A 21645-nucleotide genomic window follows, 5' to 3' on the forward strand; every position below is an offset into this window, starting at 1 on the left:
GCCCACTCACCAAGTCTGTCCAAATGCTGTAGCCAATGTCTCTTCATAGGTCAGTCCTCTATGGTAAAATGTACACCTGCCTGTATTTTAGGGCTGATAAAATCGGACACTTTAAATTAAAAAGTGGATTTTTAAAATGGAGCAATAGTCAACTCCAGCAAACAGCCTGATGGGAATTTGAACTTGGCCAAGTTTGAATGCACCGAACTCCGACAAGCTGCCTGGACATGTCTGGAGCTGCTCTGTTCTATCAATCGCCAATCAAGAGATAATTGGCTCTGTTCATCGATTGATTGTTTTGAATAGACAAAGTTACATGACAAACAATGCACCAGGAAATGGACTCCGGTGGACAGATTCCCGGTGTCCTGCTGAGTGGCCATTAGTAACCCCATTGGGTGGTACCACACCCACCCTGTGACCTCATCGGCTGGGGTCAAAGAACATTCTGGAAGGACACAGAAAGGGTATAATGATCGAACCCTCGGACCGCCCAGCATAGGACATAGAACATTACAGCACAGTACGGGCCCTTCGGCCCTCGATGTTGCGCTGACCCGTAAAACCATCTGAAGCCTATCTGACCTACACTATTCCATTTTCATCCATATGTCTATCCAGTGACCACTTAAATGCCCTTAAAGTTGGTGAGTCTACTACTATTGCAGGCAGGGCGTTCCACACCCCTACTACTCTCTGAGTAAAGAAACTGCCTCTGACATCTGTCCTATATCTATCACCCCTCAATTTAAAGCTATGTCCCCTCGTGTTGGTCATCACCATCCGAGGAAAAAGACTCTCACTGTCCACCCTATCTAACCCTCTGACTATCTTATATGTCTCTATTAAGTCACCTCTCAGCCTTCTCCTCTCTAAAGAAAACAACCTCAAGTCCCTGAGCCTTTCCTCGTAAGACCTTCCCTCCATACCAGGCAACATCCTAGTAAATCTCCTCTGAACCCTTTCCAAAGCTTCCACATCCTTCCTATAATGTGGTGACCAGAACTGCACGCAGTACTCCAGGTGCGGCCGCACCAGAGTCTTGTACAGCTGCAGCATGACCTCGTGGCTCCGAAACTCAATCCCCCTACTGATAAAGGCTAGCACACCATATGCCTTCTTAACAGCCCTATTAACCTGAGTGGCAACTTTCAGGGATTTATGTACCTGGATGCCGAGATCTCTCTGTTCATCTACACTACCAAGAATCTTGCCATTAGCTCAGTACTCTGTCTTCCTGTTATTCCTTCCAAAATGAATCACCTCACACTTTTCTGCTTTAAACTCCATTTGCCACTTTTCAGCCCAGCTCTGCAGCTTATCTATGTCCCTCTGTAACCTATAACATCCTTCAGCACTATCCACAACTCCACCGACCTTCGTGTCATCTGCAAATTTACTAACCCATCCTTCCAGGTCATTTATACAAATGACAAACAGCAGTGGCCCCAAAACAGATCCTTGCGGTACACCACTAATAACTGAACTCCAGGATGAACATTTGCCATCAACCACCACCCTCTGTCTTCTTTCAGCTAGCCAATTACTGATCCAAACCGCTAAATCACCTTCAATCCCATACTTCCGTATTTTCTGCAATAGCCTACCGTGGGGAACCTTGTCAAACGCCTTACTGAAATCCATATACACCACACCAACCGCTTTACCCTCATCCACCTGTTTGGTCACCTTCTCAAAAAACTCAATAAGGTTTGTGAGGCATGACCTACCCTTCACAAAACCGTGTTGAGTATCGCTAATCAACTTGTTCTTTTCAAGACGATTATAAACCCTATCTCTCATAACCTTTTCCAACATTTTACCCACAACCGAAGTAAGGCTCACTGGTCTATAATTACCAGGGTTGTCTGTACTCCCCTGCTTGAACAAGGGGACAACATTTGCTATCCTCCAGTCTTCCGGCACTATTCCTGTCCACAAAGACGACATAAAGATCAAGGACAAAGGCTCTGCAATCTCCTCCCTGGCTTCCCAGAGAATCCTAGGATAAATCCCATCTGGCCCAGGGGACTTATCTATTTTTACACTTTCCAAAATTCCTAACACCTCCTCCTCCTCCTCCTCCTTGTGAACCTCCAGTGAAGACTCCATGCAGAGGTAATCGAGACGACTAACCAGAGACAGAAAGAAGCAGTGGCGAGACCCATCTTAGCATTAAGAAGACCCCGAGGAAATCAAGACACATTATCGAGCCTGCAGCTTGAATGAGTCCATCGGCTCGGGTACTATTGAGAATCTTGGGACTGTAATTAGTGGGATAATTTAAGGGTAACTGTTTTACTGCTTGTGGAATAAAGTTATATGATTTAAACATTCCGTTGTCCTTTGTTTGCCTCATCAATAAAGATACCTGGGTAAAACATTTGATTAATAAACTGATCGAAGTGTCTGAGGTTTTATGGACACAACACCTCCCATCCCTGGAACAAGTCTGGTGAACCTTCATTGCCCTCCCTCTGTGGCAATAATACCATTCCTAAGGTAAGGGGAGTAAAACTGCACACAGTACTCCAGCTGTGGTCTAACCAAGGTTCTATACTATTGAAGCAAGTCTTCACTACTCCTGTACTCAAATCCTCTCGTGATAAAGGCCAACATCCCATCAGCCTTCCTAATAACTTGCTGCACCTGTATGTTAGCCTTCAGTGACTTATTGACAGGACACCCAGGTCCCTTTGTACATCTACACTTTCTAATCTCTGACCATTTCAGAAATACTCTGCTCATCTGTTCCTTCGACCAAAGTGATAATCTTACATTTTTCCACATTATTTTCCATCTGCCATGTCCTTGCCCACTCACTGAATCTGTCCAAATCCTCCTGCAGCCGTTTTACATCTTCCTCACAACACACATTCCCATCGAGCTTTGTGTCATCTGCGATCTTGGAAATATTACATTTAGTCCCCACATCCAAATCATTGTATAAACTGTGAGCAGCTGGGGCCCAGGTACTGATTCTTGTGGGACCCACTAGTCACAACCTTCCAAGGTGAGAATGGCCCATTTATTCCTCCTCTCTGTTTTCTGCCTGTTAGCCAATCCTCACTCCATGCCAGTATATTACCTCCTCTTCCATGTGTTTGCATTTTGCTGACAAACCTCCTGTGGGGTGTTTATCATAAACCTTCTGAAAATCCAAGTGTACTACATCCACAGACTCCCCTTTATCAATTTTGATAGTGACATCCTCAAAAACCCCAAAAGGTTCGTCAAACATGATTTCCTGTTCCTAAATCCATGTTGACTATTCTTATCCATTGACCACATCCTTTATAATAGATCCTGGTATTTTCCCAACACTGATGTCAGGCTAACAGGTCTGTAGTTCACCATTTTCTCTCTCCCTCCCTTCCTGAATAGTGGGGTTACATTTGCCATCTTCCAATCTGCAAGGACCATTGCAGAATCTAGAGAATTTTGAAAGATAATCACAATAGAACATAGAACAGCACAGAACAGGCCCTTCGGCCCTCAATGTTGTGCCGAGCCATGATCACCCTACTCAAACCCACGTATCCACCCTATACCTGTAACCCAACAACCCCCCCCTTAACCTTACTTTTATTAGGACACTACGGGCAATTTAGCATGTCCAATCCACCTAACCCGCACATCTTTGGACTGTGGGAGGAAACCGGAGCACCCGGAGGAAACCCACGCACACAGGGGGAGGACATGCAGACTCCACACAGACAGTGACCCAGCCGGGAATCGAACCTGGGACCCTGGAGGTGTGAAGCATTTATGCTAACCACCATGCTACCCTGCTGCCCCCATGTATCCGCTATCTTTATAGCAACCTCTTCCAACAGTCTGGGATGTAGAATATCAGGTCCAGGGGACTTGAAAGATAGAGATAGATAGAGAAATACAGCACAGAACAGGCCCTTCGGCCCACGATGTTGCGCCGAACTTTTGTCCTAGGTTAATCATAGAATTTTGGACAATTTGTCATGGCCAATCCACCCAACCTGCACATCTTTGGACTGTGGGAGGAAACCGGAGTACCCGGAGGAAACCCACGCAGTCACGGGGAGGATGTGCAGACTCCACACAGACAGTGACCCAAGTCGAAATCGAACTTGGGACCCTGGAGCTGTGAAGCAATTGTGCTATCCACAATGCTACCGTGCTGCCCTTAAGAAGTTAACCTACACTCCCTTATTCTACCCTAATCCAAGTACCTATCCAATAGCCGTTTGAAGGTCCATAAATTTTCCGACTCAACTACTACCACAGGCAGTGCATTCCATGCCCCCACTACTCTCTGGGTAAAGAACCTACCTCTGACATCCCCTCTATATCTTCCACCATTTATCTTAAATTTATGTCCCCTTGTAATGGTGTGTTCCACCCGGGGAAAAAGTCTCTGACTATCTACTCTATCTATTCCCCTGATCATCTTATAAACCTCTATCAAGTCGCCCCTCATCCTTCTCCGTTCCAATGAGAAAAGGCCCAGCACCCTCAATCTTTCCTCGTATGACCTACTCTCCATTCCAGGCAACATCCTGGTAAATCTCCTCTGCACCTTTTCCAAAGCTTCCACATCCTTCCTAAAATGAGGTGACCAGAACTGCACACAGTACTCCAAATGTGGCCTGACCAAGGTTTTGTACAGCTGCATCATCACCTCACGGCTCTTAAATTCAATCCCTCTGCTAATGAACGCTAGCACACCATAGGCCTTCTTCACAGCTCTATCCACTTGAGTGGCAACTTTCAAAGAACAATGAACATAGACCCCAAGATCTCTCTGCTCCTCCACATTGCCAAGAACCCTACCATTAACCCTGTATTCCGCATTCAGATTTGTCCTTCCAAAATGGACAACCTCACACTTGTCAGGGTTAAACTCCATCTGCCACTTCTCAGCCCAGCTCTGCATTCTATCTATGTCTCTTTGAAGCCGACAACAGCCCTCCTCACTATCCACAACTCCACCAATCTTCGTATCATCTGCAAATTTACTGACCCACCCTTCCACTCCCTCATCCAAGTCGTTAATGAAAATCACAAACAGCAGAGGACCCAGAACTGATCCCTGCGGTACGCCACTGATAACTGGGCTCCAGGCTGAATATTTGCCATCCACCACAACTCTCTGTCTTCTATCGGTTAGCCAGTTTGTTATCCAACTGGCCAAATTTCCCACTATCCCATGCCTCCTTACTTTCTGCATAAGCCTACCATGGGGAACCTTATCAAATGCCTTACTAAAATCCATGTACACTACATCCACTGCTTTACCTTCATCCACATGCTTGGTCACCTCCTCAAAGAATTCAATAAGACTTGTAAGGCAAGACCTACCCCTCACAAATCCGTGCTGACTATCCCTAATCAAGCAATGCCTTTCCAGATGCTCAGAAATCCTATCCCTCAGTACCCTTTCCATTACTTTGCCTACCACCGAAGTAAGACTAACTGGCCTGTAATTCCCAGGGTTATCCCTATTCCCTTTTTTGAACAGGGGCACGACATTCGCCACTCTCCAATCCTCTGGTACCACACCTGTTGACAGCGAGGACGAAAAGATCATTGCCAACGGCTCTGCAATTTCATTTCTTGCTTCCCATAGAATCCTTGGATATATCCCGTCAGGCCCGGGGGACTTGTCTATCCTCAAGTTTTTCAAAACGCGCAACACATCTTCCTTCCTGACAAGTATCTCCTCAAGCTTATCAGTCTGCTTCACGCTGTCCTCTCCAACAATATGGCCCCTCTCATTTGTAAATACTGAAGAAAAATACTTGTTCAAGACCTCTCCTATCTCTTCAGACTCAATACACAATCTCCCGCTACTGTCCTTAATCGGACCTACTCTCACTCTAGTCATTCTCATATTTCTCACGTATGTGTAAAAGGCCTTGGGGTTTTCCTTGATCCTACCCGCCAAAGATTTTTCATGCCCTCTCTTAGCTCCCCTAATCCCTTTCTTCAGTTCCCTCCTGGCTATCTTGTATCCCTCCAGCGCCCTGTCTGAACCTTGTTTCTTCAGCCTTACATAAGTCTCCTTCTTCCTCTTAACAAGACATTCAACCTCTCTTGTCAACCATGGTTCCCTCACTCGACCATCTCTTCCCTGCCTGACAGGGACATACATATCAAAGACACGCAGTACCTGATCCTTGAACAAGTTCCACATTTCACTTGTGTCCTTCCCTGACAGCCTATGTTCCCAACTTCTGCACTTCAATTCTTGTCTGACAGCATTGTATTTACCCTTCCCCCAATTATAAACCTTGCCCTGTTGCTCGCACCTATCCCTCTCCATTACTAAAGTGAAAGTCACAGAATTGTGGTCACTACCTCCAAAATGCTCCCCCACTAACAAATCTATCACCTGCCCTGGTTCATTACCAAGTACTAAATCCAATATGGCCTCCCCTCTGGTCGGACAATCTACATACTGTGTTAGAAAAGCTTCCTGGACACACTGCACAAACACTACCCCATCCAAACTATTTGATCTAAAGAGTTTCCACTCAATGTTTGGGAAGTTGAAGTCGCCCATGACTACTACCCTGTGACTTCTGCACCTTTCCAGAATCTGTTTCCCAATCTGTTCCTCCACATCTCTGCTGCTATTGGGGGGCCTATAGAACACTCCCAACAAGGTGACTGCTCCTTTCCTATTTCTAACTTCAACCCATATTACCTCAGTAGGCAGATCCCCCTCGAACTGCCTTTCTGCAGCTGTTATACTATCTCTAATTAACAATGCCACCCCCCCCCACCTCTTTTACCATCCTCCCTAATCTTGTTGAAACATCTATAACCAGGGACCTCCAACAACCATTTCTGCCCCTCTTCTATCCAAGTTTCCGTGATGGCCACCACATCGTAGTCCCAAGTACCGATCCATGCATTAAGTTCACCCACCTTATTCCTGATGCTTCTTGCATTAAAGTATACACACTTCAACCCATCTCCTTGCCTGCAAGTACTCTCCTTTGTCATTGTTACCTTCCCCACTGCATCACTACGTGCTTTGGCGTCCTGACTATCGTCTACCTTAGTTGCTGGACTACAGATCCGGTTCCCATTCCCCTGCCAAATTAGTTTAAACCCTCCCGAAGAGTACTAGAAAACCTCCCCCCCAGGATATTGGTGCCCCTCTGGTTCAGATGCAACCCGTCCTGCTTGTACAGGTCCCACCTTCCCCAGAATGCGCTCCAATTATCCAAATACCTGAAGCCCTCCCTCCTACACCATTCCTGCAGCCACGTGTTCAACTGCACTCTCTCCCTATTCCTAGCCTCGCTATCACGTGGCACCGGCAACAAACCAGAGATGACAACTCTGTCTGTCCTGGCCCTTAACTTCCAGCCTAACTCCCTAAACTTGTTTATTACCTCCACACCCTTTTTCCTACCTACATCGTTGGTACCAATGTGCACCACGACTTCTGGCTGCTCACCCTCCCCCTTCAGGATCCTGAAGACACGATCAGAGACATCCCTGGCCCTGGCACCCGGGAGGCAACATACCTTTCGGGAGTCTCGCTCGCGACCACAGAATCTCCTATCTATTCCCCTAACCATTGAATCTCCTATTACTATTGCTTTTCTATGCTCCCCCCTTCCCTTCTGTGCCCCAGAGCCAGACTCAGTGCCAGAGACCTGGCCGCTGGGGCCTTCCCCCGGTAGGTCATCCCCCCCAACAGCATCCAAAACGGTATACTTGTTTTGAAGGGGAATGGCCACGAGGGATCCCTGCACTGTCTGCCTGTTAGTTTTCTTTCCCCTGACTGTAACCCAGCTACTCTTGTCCAGTACCTTTGGTGTGGCTACCTCCCTGTAACTCTTCTCTATGACCCCCTCTGCCTCCCGGATGATCCGAAGTTCATCCAGCTCCAGCTCCAGTACCTTAACACGGTCTCTGAGGAGCTGGAGTTGGGTGCACTTCCCGCAGGTATAGTCAGCGGGGACACCAGTGGTATCCCTCACCACCCACATCCTACAGGAGGAGCATGCAACTGCCCTAGCCTCCATCCCCTCTTACTTTACAGAATTAGCTGCCCTGTGGACCAACTGGACCTCCGCCCTCCGACTCTGCTCCCAGTCAGCTGTACTCTAAACTCCTGGTTCCCTTCACGCTCTTTGATAAATATAGGAAATTAAATGAAAGGAGTACCTTACTCCCTCCTCACCTAACTCCCTCAGTCACCAAACTCTCACTGTAGCACTCAAATGCCACAAGCTCAGCACTCAGTGCAAAAAAAAAAAAAAAAAAAAAAGCCTTCAGTCCCATTAATTTCTCCAATACAGCCTTCTTACTAATACTAATTTCCTTAAAATCCTCATTCTCCCTAGTCCTTGAATCTCTAATTCTGGGAGATTTCTCGTATCTTCCTCAGTAAAGACAGACACAAAGTGATCATTTAGATTCTCTGTCATTTCTCTATCCCTCATTATAAACTCTCCTGTCTCTACAGGTAATGGACCCACGTTTGTCTTTGCTAGATGTTTCCTTTTACAAACCTATAGAAGCTTTTACAGTCCATTTGTATGTATTTTGCTGGTTTACATTCATGTTCTATTCTCTCTTTCTCAGTGTCTTGGACTTCTTTTGCTGTATTCTAAAATCCTCCCAATCCTCAGGTTTACTACTATTCCTGGTAACTTTCTAAGCCTTTTCTTTCAAACTTATACAATCCTTAACTTCCTGTTAGACACAGTTAGAAAAAAGAACAGAGAACTAAGAAAAGTACAGGACAGGAACAGGCCCTTCGGCCCTCCAAGCTCGTGCCGACCATGCTGCCCGACTAAACTAAAATCTTCTACACATCTGGGGTCCTTATCGCCATCCTATTCATGTATTTGTCAACGTGGCCCTTAAATGTCACTATCGTCCCTGCTTCCACCACCTCCTCCGGCAGCGAGTTCCAGGCACCCACTACACTCTGTGTAAAAAAAAAAGACTTGCCTCGTACATCTCCTCTAAACCTTGCCCCTCGCACCTTAAACCTATGCCCCCTAGTAATTGACCCCTCTACCCTGGGGAAAAGCCTCTGACTATCCACTTTGTCTATGCCCCTCATAATTTTGTAGACCTCTTATTCAGGTCGCCCCTCAACCTCTGTCGTTCCAGTGAGAACAAACCGAGTTTATTCAACCGCTCCTCATAGCTAATGCCCTCCATACCAGGCAACACCCCGGTAAATCTCTTCTGCACCCTCTCTAAAGCCTCCACATCCTTCTGGTAGTGTGGCAACCAGTTGACTGACTTTTTGGGGTTCTTGTGCCTTGAAGGAATGTAAACTGTGTAATAATTCTTTCAAGTCAATCCATTGTACCATCACATCTTTTAATGCATTTTCCACAACCCACCTCAGCCAATTTGTCCCTCACACCATCATAATTTCCTTTGTTTAAATGTAACACACTGGCTTCGGATTGAAATACCTCACGTTCAAACTTTATGTAAAATTCTATCATATTGTGGTCACTTGAGAATGTGAAGCAAGGGTTAATAGCTAGAACAAGCCAGAATGAATATGGGATACATTAGTGGAAAATCACAAGTAGAGGAATGTGTTATTGAAGCCATTGAAGGAGAATGAATTTGCTCAGATAAGGGAGTTGATATTTGAAGTCGTGAGCCGACTCATGACTATAAGCCGAACAGCCTTGAGAAAGAAGGAGCATGGCCGGATGACAGGATATGAAATGTGGGAGCCGCTTGCAACTATAGCTAACACCTGCTAATTAAGCTAAGACTGCTACATACTCATGTGCCAATAGGTAACCTCAAAGTCTGTAAAATCATGTATTGGAACTATTGCAATAACAAATTTATGCTTTGTAATGGGGGCGAGCTCAAGTGAATGTAAGGGACAGCCCCCTAATAATACATATAAAAAAAGGATGTTTTGAGCAATACTTTGGCACTCTCCGAGGTGTTTCTTTGGAATACCTAGAGAGCGGCCCCGATCGCAATAAAGAATATTCTGAAGTACGGACGTGTTCGAGGCCGTTTCTTCCGGACTGAGAGACAAGTGAATTAGAGACGCATTCACACACTCATCCTGAAAGGTTCTTTTGCAGCAAGATTATTAATTAGCCCTTTATCGTTACATAATACTCGATCTTAAACAAACTGTTCTCGAGTTGGTTCCTCAGCTTACTGCTCTAGAAAACCGTCCCTAACACACTCCAGAAACTTGTCCTCCACAGCATCAGTGCTCATTAGGTTTACCCAGTCTGTGATGACTGACCCCTGCTACAAGCTTCTCTAATCTGATTAATACCATGTCCACCATTACCACTGCTGTTTGGTGGTCTATAAACAACTCTCACCAATGTTTACTGTCCTATGCGGTTTCTTAGCTCCACCCAAACTGATTTCACATTTTCATAGAATTTACAGAGCAGAAGGAGGCCATTCGGCCCATCAAGTCTGCATCGGCTCTTGGAAAGAGCACCCTACCCAAGCCCATACCTCCACCCTATCCCCAAAACCCAGTAGCCCCACCTAACACTAAGGGCAATTTGGACACTACGGGCAATTTATCATGGCTAATCCACCTAACCCGCACATCTTTGGACTGTGGGAGGAAACCGGAGCACCCGGAGGAAACCCACGCACACACGGGGAGAACGTGCAGACTCCGCACAGACAGTAACCCAAGCCGGGATTCGAACCTGGGACCCCTGGAGCTGTGAAGCACTTGTACTAACCGCTATGCTACCTTGCTGCCCTGAGGAATTTTGTATTCCTGATCTGAGATCCTCCCTTACTAATGTACTGATGCCATCCTTTATTATCGGTGTGACACCGCCTCCTTTTCCTTTTTTCCTGCATCATCAGCAGAAGATAGTCACCATACCTTCAGTCCTGTCGTCCAAATTGTAAAAGGTTGAAGCTCCAGCACTGATCCCTGCGCCACACCATCATTACATCTTGCCAACCAGAAAATGACCTATTTATGCCTACTCTGGGTTTTCTGGTAGCTAGCTAACCATTCTCTGCGACAGTTCAGGGGTTAAAGGTTGCCAGATTGGCAACAGAAAACAACGGAACCCTCGGGGATCAATCATCACTTTGGACTGGTTCTGAGACAGTTAATGTTGATCTCCAGGGCAGAGTAAAGTATAATTGTGGAGTGGGATTTTAGATTGTGTAAAAGGGCAAAGTTCCATTTTATCCTTTAATGTGTAAGTTTCCTTCAAAAATAGCGTTCAGTTAATGTTGCTTCTAGTTTGTTTGTTGCTGGGCGGCACAATGGTTAGCATTGTTGCCTCGGGGCTGTGGACCCAGGTTCGATCCCGGCTCTGGTTCACTGTCCATGTGGGGTTTGCACATTCTCCCCGTGTCTGCGTGGGTTTCACCCCCACAACCCAAAGATGTGCAGGCTAGGTGAATTGGCCACGCTAAATTGACTTTTAATTGGAAAAAAATAATAATTGGGTACTCTAAATTTATAAAAGAAAGTTGCTTGTTTGATACATAGAATTTACAGTGCAGAAGGAGGCCATTCGGCCCATCTAGTCTGCACCGGCTCCTGGAAAGAGCACCCTACCCAAGGTTAACACCTCCACCCTATCCCCATAACCCAGTAACCTCACCCAACACTAAGGGCAATTTTGGACCCTAAGGGCAATTTATCATGGCCAATCCACCTAACCTGCACACCTTTGGACTGTGGGAGGAAACCGGAGCACCCGGAGGAAACCCACGCACATACGGGGAGGATGTGCAGACTCCACACAGACAGTGACCCAAGCCGGAATCGAACCTGGGACCCTGGAGCTGTGAAGCGATTGTGCTATCCACAATGCTACCGTGCTGCCCCTTTGTTGCAGTAAAAGTTATAAAGCTTGATGTCCTGTTATGTGGTCCTTCAATTTGTTGACTTGAGTGTTTGATTTTTTAAATGGAAGTTACTGATCTTTATAGAGATCATAATCCACAAGTTTTGTCTTCCTGTTTGAGCCTCGGGCACCTTTCTGTCTTTCTGCCAGGAGACAGAGCTGGGGGCTGAATTTAGCTGAGAATAACGGGGCCTGTGTCCCCAGTTGGGAAACTGCCATGGGCGTCGCACTAATAGAGAGACAGGAAGGTGCTGGAGGACTGACTGGGAAATCAGGTATGGGAGGGGGGTGGCCGGAGCTGAAGGATTTGTGACCCCTGCGATTCAGTGTTCCTGCGTCCAAAGTGGGAAGTCATGGCAACAAGGTATAGCGGATTCAAAGAGAAACTATTTGGATATCAAACATTGTGCACTTCCTTTTACTCTGGTTAATCTTTTAGTCTGGTTTTCTTTGATTCTCAAGTTTTGTTTCATGAATAAACTAGTTGCATTTAAAATATTTGATCTTTTTGGACGTTTCATGATTAGATTGATGCACTTTAGGGAAAGTGGGTGAGAGGGGTTGACAGGCTCTTTAACAGAAAGTGAGTCCCTCTGAGGTAATTGGCAAAGGAGCCAGAGGGGGAGATGAGATTTTAGTTTTCTTTTGACACAATGTTTGAAAATGGGGTTCAGGGAGTCAATCATGATTGATTAATGTTTGACGATTCTTTGAGAAAGTAACAAGGGATGACAATAAAGGGGAACCTGGGAATGTGGTTTGTCTAGATTTCCAGAAGGTATTTCCCAAGGTACCACATCAAAGGTTACTGCACAAAATAAGAGTTTGTGGTGTAGGGGGCCAGATATCAGCAGGGATAGAGGATTGGTTAGCTAACAGGAAGCAGAGAGTAGGCATAAATGGGTCAATTCTGGGTTGGTAAGATGTGACAAGTGGAGTGTCACAAGGATCAGTGCTGGGCCCTCAACTATTTACAATCTATGTTGATGAGTTGGGTGATGGGATTGAATTCATGGCAGCTAAATTTGCTGATGACACAAAGGCAGGTCAGAAAGTAAGGAGTCTGCAAAGGACAGCAAATAGGTGAAGTGAGTGGGCAAGAAAGTGATGGATGGAGCATAATGTGGGAAAATGTGAACTTGTCCACTTTGACAGGAAGGATTAAATTAAACCACATTATTTAAATACAGGGAGATTGCAGAACTTTCAGGTACAGAGGGATCTGGGTGACCTGGTACAGGAATCACAATAAGTTAGTTTGCAGGTACAGCCAGTGATTAGGAAGCATAATGGAATATTGTTGTGGCAAAGGGACTGGAATATAAAAGTCGGGATGTTTTGCTGCAGCTGTACAGGGCCTTGATGAGACCATATTTACAGCACTGTGTACAGTTTGGGTCACCTTATTTCAGAAATGAGATAGTTGCATCAGAAGCAGTTCTGAGAACAGAGGTTGTTGTGGCTTTGGACGGCGAGAAAGCGTTTGACCGGGTAGAATGGGGGTACTTGATGGCAGTTCTGGAGCGGTTTGGAAATGGACCCAGATTTGCGGACTGGGTAAAGCTATTATATAAGGAGCCAGTGTCCGCACAAACAACATCAGCTCGGAATACTTTCCTCTCCATCGTGTGACGAGGCAGGGATGTCCTATGTCCCCCCCGCTGTTTGCACTCGCGATTGAGCCGTTGGCCATCGCATTAAGAAGTTCGGGGTTATGGAAAGGGCTAGCGCGGGGGGGGGGGGGGGGGGGGGGGCGGTGGGAGATAGAGCATAGGGTGTCCTTATATGCCGATGACTTGTTGTTATACATGTTGGAACCAAGTGTGTCGTTAGGGGGAATACTGGAGCTGCTTCGGGTGTTTGGGTCTTTCTCGGAGTTCAAATTAAATCTAGACAAGAGTGAGTATTTTGTGGTGTCTCGGCCGGGGGTGGGGGCAGGGGGTGGGTGGGCTGCCATTCCGTCGGGCAGGGACTCACTTTAGGTATCTGGGGATGTAGGTTGCTGGGATTTGGGGGGGGGGCTCCGTAGGTACACTATTTCTTGTTTGGTGGGGAGGGTGAAAGCTGATCTGGCAAGGTGGGATGGTCTCCCTCTGTCACTGGCAGGTCGGGTACAGGCGGTTAAAATGAACGTGTTGAAGCGATCTCTGCTAATTTTTCAATGCCTGCCGATTTTCCTGCCAAAGGCCTTTTTCAGAGAGATTGAGGGAAGGATTACTTCGGTCATATGGGGAGGGAAGGTGGCCAGAGTTAGAAAGGTGCTGCTACAGAGGGGAAGGCAGGCAGGGGGTTTGGGTCTCCCGAACCTGATGTAGTACTACTGGGCGGCGAATGTGGAGAAGGTACGGAGCTGGGTCAGAGGGGTTGACTCCCAATGTCGTTTATGGCCTGCCAGAACTCACGGTAGAAACGGACCACAGGCCTCTAGTCCACATAATCCAGATGGATTTAAATGACATGACACCTCGGTTACAGCGAATGCTTCTTAAGCTACACCGCTATGACTTCGAACTTGTCTACACGCCAGGCAAAGAGCTGATCGTTGCAGATGCCCTATCCAGGTCCATTACCACACCGTGTGAACAAGGTGACTTCATCTGCCACATAGAAGTGCAAGTGCAGTTGTGTGCCACCAACCTTCCGGCCTCTGACGAACGGGTGGTCCACATTTGTGAGGAGACGGCCAAGGATCCTCTGCTGCAGCGTGTGATGCAGCACCTTACCAATGCCTGGCAGAAGGGACAATGTCCCCAGTTCTATAACGTAAAAGACGACCTGATGGTGGTGGAGGGAATCCTTCTGAAACTCGACAGGGTCGTGATTCCTCAGAGCATGCGGGCTATGGTGCTGGGCCAACTCCATGAGGGTCACCTTGGGGTCAAGACGTGCCGACGCAGAGTTCGGGAGGCGTTCTATTGGCCGGGCATCAGCCAGGACATTGCCGACACGGTCCTCAACTGCCCCACCTGTCAGAATTTTCAACCAGCTCAACCCAAGGAAACGCTGCAACAGCACGAGACATGGATAGAGCAGGGAGAGGAATGGTGTTGCAGGTTCTGGGGTTTAGATATTTCAGTAAGCTCAGGGAAGGTGGTAAAAGAGGGGGAGGGGTGGCATTGTTAGTCAAGGACAGTATTACGGTGGCAGAAAGGACGTTTGATGAGGACTCGTCTACTGAGGTAGTATGGGCTGAGGTTAGAAACAGGAAAGGAGCGGTCACCCTGTTGGGAGTTTTCTATAGGCCTCCGAAAAGTTCCAGAGATGTAGAGGAAAGGATGATTCTGGATGATTCTGGATAGGAATGAAAGTAACAGGGTAGTTGTTATGGGGACTTTAACTTTCCAAATATTGACTGGAAAATGCTATAGTTCAAGTACTTTAGATGGATCCGTTTTTGTCCAATGTGTGCAGGAGGGTTTCCTGACACAGTATGTAGATAAGCCAACAAGAGGAGAGGCCACATTGGATTTGGTACTGGGTAATGAACCAGGACAGGTGTTAGATTTGGAGGTGGGTGAGCACTTTGGTGGTAGTGACCACAATTCGATTACGTTTACTTTAGTGATGGAAAGGGATAGGTATATACCACAAGGCAAGGTTTATATCTGGGGGAAAGGCAATTATGAGGTAAGACTTAGGATGCAGAGGATGGGGAAGGAAACTGCAGGGGATGGGCACAAGGAACAGCTACTGCGTGTCCCTGATAAGTATGTACCTGTTAGGCAGGGAGGAAGTGGTCGAGCGAGGGAACCGTGGGTTACTAAAGTAGTTGAATCACTTGTCAAGAGGAAGGAGGCTTATGTAAAGATGAGACATGAAGGTTCAGTTAGAGCTCCACATTTCAAATGCCAAAGACTGCTAGAAGGGGCCACGCTCGACCTAGCTGAGATTAAAAAGCTCGCACTCTCCATGACGGTCTTCTCATGTAATGCTCAGGCCTACCCCTCCGGCCGCGCGGCCCACCCCTCCTATCCCTTGTGGACCCCACAGACGGCCACCCAAACCGGGGTTTTATCCAGCCAGTCCGCCTGCACCACACACCCCGGGGGTCCCCGATGTTACTTCTGCGGCCAGCAGACGCATCCCCGCCAACGCTGCCCGGCTCACACTGCCCTTTGCAAGGCTTGCGGCAAAAAGGGGCACTTCGCCACGGTGTGCCAGGCCCGGGCAGTCGCCGCTATCGCCCGTTCCCCTCTGACCTACACACAATGGGCGCCGCCATCTTCGTCCCAGACCACGCGCGGCCAGTGGGCGCCGTCATTTCGGCACACTCCCGGACTCATCCAACATCAGGCCAGCATCGACATCACCAGCATCGACATCGCCACCACCGCTACGTCGCTCCCAGCGGAACGTCAAAGCACCAGACCGGCTGAATCTCTAACTGGCATCGGACTTTCAAAGGACATTTTTTTCTTTTCCCTGATATAACACTGTACATAAATTCACTACTGTTATTGTTCTCCACCATCCCCGCTGGACTCATTTTTAACAGGGGGTGAATGTGGTAAACCGCTGTTAGACCTTTATTAGGTGATGTAAGGTAGGACCTGTACTACAGGTTCGCCGGTAGCCCCTGCCTGCTGGCTCCGCCCAGTAGGCGGAGTATAAATATGCGTCTCCTCTATTCATTTTGCCAGCTGCTGTGGGAGGCCACACATCTTACTGCAATAAAGTCACAGTTGTATCCAAACTTAGTCTTTGTACAATTGATCGTGCATCACAAAGAGATCTTGGTGTCCATGTACATAGATCCCTGAAAGTTGCCACCCAGGTTGAGAGGGTTGTTAAGAAGGCGTACGGTGTGTTAGCTTTCATTGGTAGAGGAATTGAGTTTCGGAGCCATGAGGTCATGTTGCAGTTGTACAAAACTCTGGTGCGGCTGCATTTGGAGTATTGTGTGCAGTTCTGGTCGCCACATTATAGGAAGGATGTGGAAGCATTGGAAAGGGTGCAGAGGAGATTTACCAGGATGTTGCCTGGCATGGAGGGAAGATCTCATGAGGGAAGGCTGAAGGACTTGAGGCTGTTTTCGTTAGAGAGAAGAAGGTTAAGAGGTGACTGAATTGAGGCATACAAGGTGATCAGAGGATTAGATAGGGTGGACAGTGAGAGCCTTTTTCCTCGGATGGTGATGTCTAGCACGAGGGGACATAGCTTTAAATTGAGGGGAGATAGGTATAGGACAGATGTCAGAGGTAGGTTCTTTACTCAGAGAGTAGTAAAGGCGTGGAATGCCCTGCCTGCAACAGTAGTGGACTCGCCAACACTAAACAAATTCAAATGGTCATTGGATGGGCATATAGACGATAAGGGAATAGTGTAGATGGGCTTTAGAGGGGTTTCACAGGTCGGTGCAACATCGAGGGCCGAAGGGCCTGTACTGCGCTGTAATGTTCTATGTTCTATATTTGTCAAGGTGCCCCTTAAATGTCACAATCGCCCCTGCTTCCTCAGGCAGCGAGTTCCAGGCACACACTACCCTCTGTGTAAAAAAAAACTTGCCACATACATCTCCTGTAAACCTTGCCCCTCACACCTTAAACCAATGCCCCCTATTTGACCCCTCCACCCTGGGAAAAAGTCTCTGACTATCCACTCTGTCTATGCCCCTCATAATTTTGTAGATCTCTATCAGGTCACCCCTCAACCTCCGTCGTTCCATTGAGAACAAACCGAGTTTATTCAACTGCTTCTCATAGCTAATGCCCTCCACACCAGGCAACATCCTGGTAAATCTCTTCTGCACCCTCTCTAAAGCTTCCACATCCTTCTGCCGAACAGAATTGAACACTATACTCCAAGTGTGGCCGAACTGAGGTTCTATCCAGCTGCAACATGACTTGCCAATTTTTATACTCAATGCCCCGGCCAATGAACAGTAAGAAGTCTTACAACACCAGGTTAAAGTCCAACAGGTTTGTTTCAAACACGAGCTTTCGGAGCACTGCTCCTTCCTCAGGTGACACCTGAGGAAGGAGCTGCGCTCCAAAAGCTCGTGTTTGAAACAAACCTGTTGGACTTTAACCTGGTGTTGTAAGGTTTCTTACTGTGCTCACCGCAGTCCAACGCCAGCATCTCCACATCATGGCCAGCCAATGAAGGCAAGCATGTTGTCTGCCTTCCTGACTACCTTCTACACCTGTGTTGCCCCTTTCAGTGACCTGTGGACCTGTACACCTAGAGCTCTCTGACTGTCAATACTCTTGCGGGTTCTACCATTCACTGTATATTCCCTACCTGTATTCGATCTTCCAAAATGCATTACCTCACATTTGTCTGGATTAAACTCATTCTGCCATCTCTCCGCCCAAGTCTCAAAACGATCTAAATCCTGTTGTATCCTCTGACAGTCCCCATTGCTATCCGCAATTCCATCAACCTTTGTGTCGTCCGCGAACTTACTAATCAGATCAGTTACATTTTCCTCCAAATCATTTATATATACAATGAACAGCAAAGGTCCCAGCACTGAACCCTACAGAACACCACAAGTAACAACCCTCCAATGAGAAAAGCATCCTTCTATTACGACTCTCTGCCTTCTATGACCGAGCCAGTTCTGTATCAATCTTGCCAGCTCACCTCTGATCCCGTGTGAATTCACCTTTTGTACCAGTCTGCCATGAGGGACCTTGTCAAAGGCCTTACTGAAGTCCATGTAGACAACGTCCACTGCCCTACCTGCATCAATCATCTTTATGACCTCCTCGAAAACCTCTATCAAGTTAGTGAGACACGACCTCCCCTTCACAAAACCGTGCTGCCTCTCGCTAATATGTCCACTTGCTTCCAAATGGGAGTAGATCCTGTCTTGAAGAATTCTCTGCAGTAATTTCCCTACCACTGACGTAAGGCTTGCTGGCCTGTAGTTCCCTGGATTATCCTTGCAACCCTTATCAAACAAAGGAACAACATTGGCTATTCTCCGGGACATCACCTGAAGACAGTGAGGATCCAAAGATTTCTGTCAAGGCCTCAGCAATTTCCTCTCTAGCCTCCTTCAGTATTCTGCGGGTAGATCCCATCAGGCCCTGGGGATTTATCTACCTTAATACTTTTCAAGGCGCCCAACACCTCGTCTTTTTGGATCTCAATGTGACCCAGGCTATCTACACATCCTTCTCCAGACCCAACATCCACCAATTCCTTCTCTTTGGTGAATACTGATACAAAGTATTCATTTAGTACCTCGCCCATTTCCTCTGACTTACATTCCCTCCCATCCTTCAGTGGGCCAACCCTTTCCCTGGCTACCCTCCTGCTTTTTATGTACGTGTAAAATACCTTGGGATTTTCCTTAACCCTTTTTGCCAATGACTTTTCCTGACCCCCTTTCGCCCTCCTGAATCCTAATTAGCCTTCCCCCAATTTAGCACATTCACCCTGGGACCACTCTTATCCTTATCCATCAGCACTTTAAAACTTACTGAATTATGGTCACTGTTCCCGAAATGCTCCCCTACTGAAACTTCTACCACCTGGCAGGGCTCATTCCCCAATACCAGGTCCAGTACAGCCCCTTCCCTAGTTGAACTGTCTACATATTGTTTTAAGAAGCCCTCCTGGATGCTCCTTACAAACTCTGCCCTGCCCAAGCCCCTAGCAGTGAGTCCCAGTCAACATTGGGGAAGTTGAAGTCTCCCATCATAACAACCCTGTTGCTTTTACTCCTTTCCAAAATCTGTCTACCCATCTGCTCCTCTAATCTCCTGCTGGCTGTTGGGAGGCCTGTAGTAATCCCCCAACATTGTGACTGCACCCTTCTTATTCCTGATCTCTACCCATATAGCCTCGCTGCCCTCCGAGGTGTCCTCCCGTAGTACAGCTGTGATATTCTCCCTAACCAGTAGCGCAACTCCGTCACCACTTTTACATCCCTCTCTATCCCGCCTGAAACATCTAAATCCTGGAACGTTTAGCTACCAATCCTGTCCTTCCCTCAACCAGGTCTCTGCAATGGCAACAACATCATAGTTCCAAGTACTAATCGAAGCTCGAAGTTCATCTGCCTTACCTGCTGTACTTCTTGCATTAAACATATGCACTTCAGGCCACCAGTTTCAGCAACATCTCCCTGTCTGCTCTGCCTCAGAGCCATACTGGCCCTATTCCCTAGTTCTCCCTCAATTCTTTCACCTTCTCACCTATTGCTCCTGTTTCGCACCCCCCCCCCCCCAAACCATACTAATTTAAATCCTCCCATGTGACACTAGCAAACCTCGTGGCCAGGATATTTATGCCTCTCCCGTTTTGATGCAACCCGTCCTTCTTATACAGGTTGCATCTGCCCCGGAAGAACTCCCAGTGGTCCAGATAACTGAAACCCTCCCTCCTACACCAGCTGTTTAGCCACGTGTTTAGCTGCTCTATCTTCCTATTTCTAGCCTCACTGGCATGTGGCACAGGGAGTAATCCCGAGATTACAACCCTAGAGGTCCTGTCTTTTAACTTCCTACCTAGCTCCCTGAACTCCTGCTGCAGGACCTCATCCCCCTTCCTGCCTATGTCATTAGTACCAATATGTACCACGACCTCTGCCTGTTTGCCCTCCCCCTTCAGGATGCCCGCTACCCGTTCTGCGACATCCTGGACCCTGGTACCAGGGGGGCAACATACCATCCTGGAGTCTCTTTCGCGTCCGCAGGGAGGGGGAGAGGTACCTGGTCACTGTGTTCCAGGAGGCAGTCACACCTCTTAGGTTAAATACCTTGAATTCAGCCAGTGGTCAGGGACAGGAAGTGGCTGCGAGTGAGGCAGGTAAGGCGATCCAGGTGATAGGGTTGCAGGAGCCTCAGTCCCTGAACTTGTCCAACAGGTTTGAGATCCTTGCTCCCTGTATGGACGGGAACAGGGACTGCAGGGAGGATGAGCAAACTCACCACAGCACCCTGGTACAGGGAACCATTCAAGTGGGGGGAGAGAAAAGAAATGTAGTCGTCATTGGGGATAGTATAGTGAGGGGCAGTTCTCTGTGACCAGGATCGAGAATCCTGAAGGTGTTGCCTACCTGGTGCTCAGGTTCAGGATATCTCATCTGGGTTCCAGGGGAACTTGGAGGGTGAAGATAAAGATCCAGTTGTCCTGGTCCACGTAGGAACCAACGACATAGGTAGAACAAGGACAGAGGTTCTGCTGAAGGAATATGAACAGCTAGGAGCTAAATTAAAAAGCACAACCAAAAAGGTAATCATCTCTGGATTCCTGCCTGAGCCACGAGCTAATTGGCACAGGGTCAATAAGATTTAAGGAGGTAAATGTGTGGCTCAAAGATTGGTGTGGGAGAAATGGGTTTGAATTCATGGGGCATTGGCAGCAGTGCTGGGGAAGAGGGGACATGTTCCGATCGGACTGTTTTTATCTGAATCAAGCTGGGACCAGAGTCCAACTAGGGTTGTGGTGAGGGCTTTAAACTAAATAGGAGGGAGAGGGTTCAGATGTAGGGGAAACTAGAAAGTCCAATTTAAATGAGGAGGTAAGAGTGCAGGTTAGCGATGTGGTGGATGGTCACCAGAAAATAAAATTGAGGGACAGAACAGGTGACTGTCTTTATGCGCCAAGGAATTATAGAAGAGTAGGAAATCTAACATTAAAACAAATTTTAAAGTTTTGCATCTAAATGCAAGAAGCATTTGTAACAAACATAATGAGCTAACAGCACAAATAGAAACAAAAGGTTTTGACTTGGTGGGGATTACTGAAAGGTGGTTACAGGGGGACCAGGTTTGGGAATTGAATATCCAAGGGTACGCAGTATTTCGGAAAGATAGGGTGAAAGGAAAAGGAGATGGCGTAGCCCTGC

General features: G+C 47.3%; 1 protein-coding gene across 1 annotated transcript in view; it reads left to right on the forward strand.

Annotated features, from left to right (window-relative positions):
• Positions 1 to 21645, forward strand: part of LOC119952154 (gastrula zinc finger protein XlCGF57.1-like) — a 97515-nt gene that overhangs the window by 7944 nt on the left and 67926 nt on the right. The window contains exon 2 of the mRNA XM_038775748.1: positions 755 to 758. Coding sequence (XP_038631676.1) covers positions 755 to 758 — 4 coding nt within the window. The remainder of the gene's footprint in view (positions 1 to 754; positions 759 to 21645) is intronic.

Source organism: Scyliorhinus canicula, chromosome 17 (assembly GCF_902713615.1).
Source record: "Scyliorhinus canicula chromosome 17, sScyCan1.1, whole genome shotgun sequence".
NCBI classification, from domain to species: Eukaryota; Metazoa; Chordata; class Chondrichthyes; order Carcharhiniformes; family Scyliorhinidae; genus Scyliorhinus; species Scyliorhinus canicula.